We start from the raw sequence: 5760 nt of genomic DNA on the forward strand, positions 1-5760 counted from the left end.
TAACTCCAGTCCTGGAGGGCCGCAGTGTCTGCAGGTTTAACTCCAGTCCTGGAGGGCCGCAGTGTCTGCAGGTTTAACTCCAGTCCTGGAGGGCCACATCTGAAAGCTTTCATGGTTTCCTTTCAATCTGCAGCCAATTTAGACCTTTAAAACAAGGTGTGGTCTCTGTAGCCGATCAGAGACTTTTAGTGATGACAAAGAACCCAGTGCAGACTGGGCAGCTGTCCAGAGCTGGAGTTTGTGTCCCTTCCCTAATAGGACGTTCAACCCAACGTATCAACGTCCACTGTCTCTGCCACAGTGGCCTGGAGGTCAGGGTAATAAGGGAGGTTAAGGTGCGGTAAATGCTCAGATCATCAGGTCAGTGGCGGCCCACCTGCTGCTGGCGTTGCTCGCCAGCGAAGTCCGGTGGCCCGGGAACAGCTTCCGCGGGCTGGGCTGGGACTCCGAGCCCGACTCCTCCACCGATTCGGGAGTCTGGGACCGGCCGAACCGCCGGAGGTCCGACCGGGAGGCGGGTCGCGCCTGGCCGGCGCCGAAACGGGTGCGCCCGCCGGCCGCGGTGTCCGGTCTCCCCTCCGGCAGGGTGGCGGGGATCGAGGGCGTGCTCACCCTCCGCGGCTTCCGCCCGCCAACGCCGCCGCCCGTAACCGTAGCAACCGGGAGGCCCCCCGGCGGCTTCTCGGGCTCCGCCCCCTGCTTGATTTTGGCGGTGGGGGGAGGGGCCTTGGCGATCGGCGCGTCGCCCTTCCGGTCGCCCTTGGCGGGAGTCTCCGGGGCCTCCTTGCTCTCCTTCAGCCCGTCCGTGTCTCCCCCTCTCCCGTTGCCCTGGACGAGCGTGAAGGCCGAGGGGGGGTCCACCGGGTGGGGGTAGGCCTCCTTCTCCGGCAGGAGGCTGTATCCGCTGGGCGCGGTGGGAACGGCGCTCTTGTGGCCCCCCGCGGCGGACGCACTCGCGCTCGCCCGGGGCTTCTGGGAGTAGCAGTAGTCCGGCTCCTCCCGCAGGTGCGGACAGTAGTCCAGGATGCCGTGCTTCATCCTCCGGTAGGCCAGGTGCAGGATCTCCAGGAGGCCGAGCAGCAGGGACACGCCGGCGATGCACTGCATGAACACCATGAACACGCTCTTCTCCGAGGGCCGCGACACGAAGCAGTCCACGGCGTTGGGGCAGGGCGCGCGCTCGCACTTGTAGAGCGGCTCCAGCCGGAAGCCGTAGAGCAGGTACTGGCCGGTCATGAAGCTCAGCTCCACGGCGGAGCGCGCCACGATGTGCGCCACGTACGAGCGCAGCAGCGAGCCGCGGAGCGGCGCCTTGCTCGGCTTTCCGTGCTCCAGCGAGCGCAGCTCCCGCTCCAGCCGCCGGCGCCGGTCCTCCGGCGCTCCCGCGTCCCCCGCGTCCAGCTCCGCCCGCAGCTGAGCCCTCCGCCTCCGCCGCTCCTTATCCAGGGCGCGTAGCCGGTACAGCGCGTGGCCCATGTAGGCCAGCGAGGGCGAGGACACGAAGATGACCTGCAGCACCCACAGGCGCACCAGCGACACGGGGAAGGCGCGGTCGTAGCACACGTTGTGGCAGCCCGGCTGCTCCGTGTTGCACACGAAGCCCGACTGCTCGTCCGTCCACACGTCCTCCGCCGCCACGCCCAGCACCAGCATGCGGAAGATGAAGAGGATGGTCAGCCAGATCTTCCCCACCATGGTGGAGTGGATGTGCACTTCCTCCAGGATCCCGCCCAGGAAGTTCCAGTCGCCCATTTTGCTGTGCCTAGGGGGGGGACACCGCGGTGAGGCGAGAGGAGGGAGGAGAGACTTAAATACGGGGCTTGGAGACGGTGTCGTACTGAGGAGTAAAATCTCAAAACGTGCATTGGGCAGGTTTTACAGACGTAGGTTGAGTTCAGTCCCAGACTAAAATGAGTTTTGTGTGGATAATCTCCATTCAAAGTGGAATTTAGTCTAGGACTAGGCTCATTTTTTGTGTAAAAGTGGCCCATGAAATGTTAAACGATTTGTATTTGCCCACTTGGTCGCCGCTTCATTAAACCACTGTTCACTAGATGATGAGATGTTTGTTTACATCTCCATTAACTAGGACAGTTAGTGACAGTTTTGACAGCTACTCGTTGATTCGGTCCCTTTAAACAGAGCGGTCATTACACTGCAAAATCAGCTTCATAGATCCAATATATAACAGTACACGATCATGGGAAATGAGCCTGCAGAAAGTATTTATTTATTTATATGCGTCACAGTTTTACGCACTTAAAGTTCAGAACGTAAATAATGCTGAACATGCATTGTCCATAATGATTAATAAATACATACATGTATTGTATTTGTTGCCACAAATACAAGCATTAAATAATGTCCTTTGCAGTTCAAAATACAACATGGCATACTAAACACATCCAAGTTTTTTTTAAGTAGCGAATGGCGCTCCTGGAACAGCCCGATGAAACGAATTGTTGACGGCTTCATGGTGGTCCAGTGAACCGGAGCATCGTGCGTATTTTCCATTTGTACAAGGATACCGCAAAAAGTAAGATAGAAATATAAGAATCGAAAACAACTTTTAACAGCAATAGCCTATATTTTGTCTAAGTTTACACTCTGCTCTTTTAAGTCTTTGCCTCTACGTTACATTATGCTGACAAACTCATGCTTATAATATCCAGGACACCTTCACCACCATCTGCCGTTTTCAGTACCCACGATGAGACAGCGCTCTCGTCTTGAGAGTAAGTTAAACGTAGCCCCGTGGCACTAGGGTTGAGTCTCAAACTGTCTACTAGTTTCTTACATATTTGACTAACAATGATGTTAACCATTTCATATAATCTGGCCCTGTTTTACTGAGTAAATTAAAATCGAGTTTACCTTTCGAGTATAAATCAGAAGTTGTCTGTAAACACTGTAAATCTGTACATGTTGACATTCCATTGTGTGGATTAGTCCCATGTACTGTACATCGTCGATGAACCACGAGAGACAAACCATACACCATGAAAGCAAGCATCATCACGTCGTCACCTTTCACAACTACAATTTCGTTAGGCTATGTTTCCGTAAAATAATAATAATAATAACTGTCACAACGTATAGACAAGCAGGAGAAATCAATGTGTCAGTCACCGCCATTTACCTTGCAGCAGTGTGGACAGACTGCCGGTGATTTAAATCCCCACGGGGCATTCAGGCACAACTGGGCCGCCAAAATATTCAAAATCGTTGTAGCTCTGTCAGCATCTGACCCCGCACTCGGGTTAGTTTTTCACCTGAACTTGGGTGACCCTCGCGTTTCTTTCTCTCTCTCTCTCTCTCTCTCTCTCTCTCTCTCTCTCTGTCTAAACTTTTTTGGACTGCGTAAGGAGCTGGCTAGCGGAACCCGGGCTTCGTCTATTGAGTCGGGCGTAGCTCGATGAACAGGAAACCGCTACACTGGAGATGAACGCCTTCAGTCCTATATGAAATCGATTTGGCGTCGCCTGCCCGTTGCTGTGTCCAAACGGAAATGCCAGCTGCAAATGACAGCACTGTTAAGCAGTGTGTGCAGACATTGGTAAAGGGTCGCTCAGCGTTGACGGGGGATGCTGGGTACCAATAATGTAATCGTCGTTTCTGCTCAATACACTCAGTGAGCACTTTCTTAGGTATTTATTAAGTCCTCTGCTGCTGTGGTCTATCCACATAGACGTTTGACGCGTTATGTCTTCAGAGATGCTCGTCTGCATACCACTGTTGTAATGTGTGGTTATTTGCGTTCGCATGTCAGCTTTGACCAGCCTGGCCCTTCTCTGTTGACCTCTCTCATTAATAATGTTTTTTCCTGCAAAACTGCTGCTCACTGGATGTTTTTTTGTTTTTCGCACCATTCTCTGGAGACTGTTTTGCATGCAAATCCCAGGGGATCAGCAATTTCTGAGATACTCAAACCACCATTTCTGGCACCAATAATAATTCCACGGTCAAAGTCACTTAGATCACATTTTTCCCCCATTCTGATGGTTGATGTGAACATTAACTGAAGCTCCTGGTCTGTATCTACGTGATTGTATGCCTTGCACTGCTGCCACACGATTGGCTGATTAGATAATTAGGTGTACAGGTGTTCCTAATAAAGTGCTCAGTGAGGGTATGTTCTAATTGAGGAATTGGTATTACTGAACTGATGCTCGGTAATTGTCTGGTTGTGTGCTAAACCAGGAGTCAATGGTTAACACAGCGCTTTCACCTTATAACACCACCTTTAACACCACGCATTCACCCTATAACACCACCTTTAACACCACGCATACACCCGAACATACAACACTAGCTGGCTGTTCCACAGCTGTGTGTGGCGGAATGCTTTCCGATCAATACGTTTCCCTCTGCGGACTGATCAATCGGTCATGTCCGATTTCACCCTCAGTTGGTTCCCTCTAAATGTAATTAAGTTATTCCTGCCAGCGGTAACCACGGTTTATTCCATTTGCAAATAATCAATGGTGTGAACTTATTACTTTCACTAACTACAGTTAATTTCAGGAGGGGCTAGTGCAGTAATCATCCTGTGACTGTGAAATGCATAAAGCCTTATGGCAGGCAAGGTCTGTGGAATTATGGAGATGTTTGTGGGATGTTTTAGAGAATCACTCTTCATTGTGCCGTCACACTTATTTCGTAGTTGCTGAATAAACTACAAATCTCCATGGTGACCAGTAAAACAAATATATTTGAATGTACCATAACTCACAGTCCAGTGTTACATGATATCATCTTCAAACTGAGCTCATTGCGTTTGTTTCTGATGACAAAGGAACTTCTGCTTTCCCTAGATTATTTTTTTTTTTGCACGTCACACAGTGTTAAAGTAGAAACGTGTTGCCTTTTAGCCAAAGGGGAGAGAGTGCGTTTTGCGGGTAACCATGGGGTTGGTTGTCCTTGACCTGACACCCCAAAAATGCCTTTAAGTGCTGTTCTGGTTTTAGAGCAGAGTGGCGTGTTTCAGAATAAAACACCAAAACATTGATCCGACTCAAAAACGGGGATGGGACTAGGAGGGAGGGAGGGGGAATTTGGGTGAAATCAGCCAGACCAGGTCACCCTGTTTACCACCATCCCCCAATAAGCCAGTCTGCTCTCATAGCTGTGTCTTTGGGCAGAATTCCTCTGACAGCCCCTAAGGACATCGACTCATACAGATGTGCCTCCTATAGCACGGATGTCCTATGGTGTGGGCTTCTGTATTGGACACAGCGCTGATGCAAGCAACGATGTGCACAACAGACCCTTCATACCCCATTACCCATGCACATTACACCTCTCTTTCAGCAACGTCTCTGTGGTTAAACAGAAATAATAAAACTGTAGTTTTAACTGTGTCAAACTCCTGTGATGGTCTGTGGTTTCTGAGTCGGAGTAAAAAAAAAAATATATATATATATATATATAATGTAATGTAATGTAATGTAATATATATATATATATATACACACACATTATTACTGCCATTATTGTTGTTAAGAAATAAAAATAGTATTAATAAACTGACGAAATAAAGGCTCTAAACAGAGGTTGTGGAGTCTGGGTCGATGTAGCAGTTCCGGAAGCGAATGGAACGTTCCGCAGATCTGCAGGGAGCGGTGGACATCACTGAAGCATGATTGACAGTGGGGGTTTATTTTTTTATTAAAGCTGCCGTAAGCCAATCACAGTGGTGGGAGCGGGGGATCCAGTACCGGCCGGGACCAGCCCCATGTCAGCCCAGGTAACGGCACACGC

General features: G+C 50.3%; 1 protein-coding gene across 1 annotated transcript; it reads right to left on the reverse strand.

Moving 5' to 3' along the window:
* Nucleotides 1-348: 348 nt before the first annotated feature.
* On the reverse strand, nt 349-3214 carry LOC133137195 (gap junction alpha-9 protein-like). Its single transcript, XM_061255308.1, has 2 exons — nt 3140-3214; nt 349-1762 (listed from the first exon to the last, which is right to left on the reverse strand). The coding sequence occupies exons 1-2, from the start codon at nt 3187-3189 to the stop codon at nt 349-351; spliced, it is 1464 nt and encodes a 487-aa protein (XP_061111292.1). The 5' UTR covers nt 3190-3214.
* Nucleotides 3215-5760: the final 2546 nt, after the last annotated feature.

Source organism: Conger conger, chromosome 1, assembly GCF_963514075.1.
Source record: "Conger conger chromosome 1, fConCon1.1, whole genome shotgun sequence".
Classification (NCBI taxonomy): domain Eukaryota; kingdom Metazoa; phylum Chordata; class Actinopteri; order Anguilliformes; family Congridae; genus Conger; species Conger conger.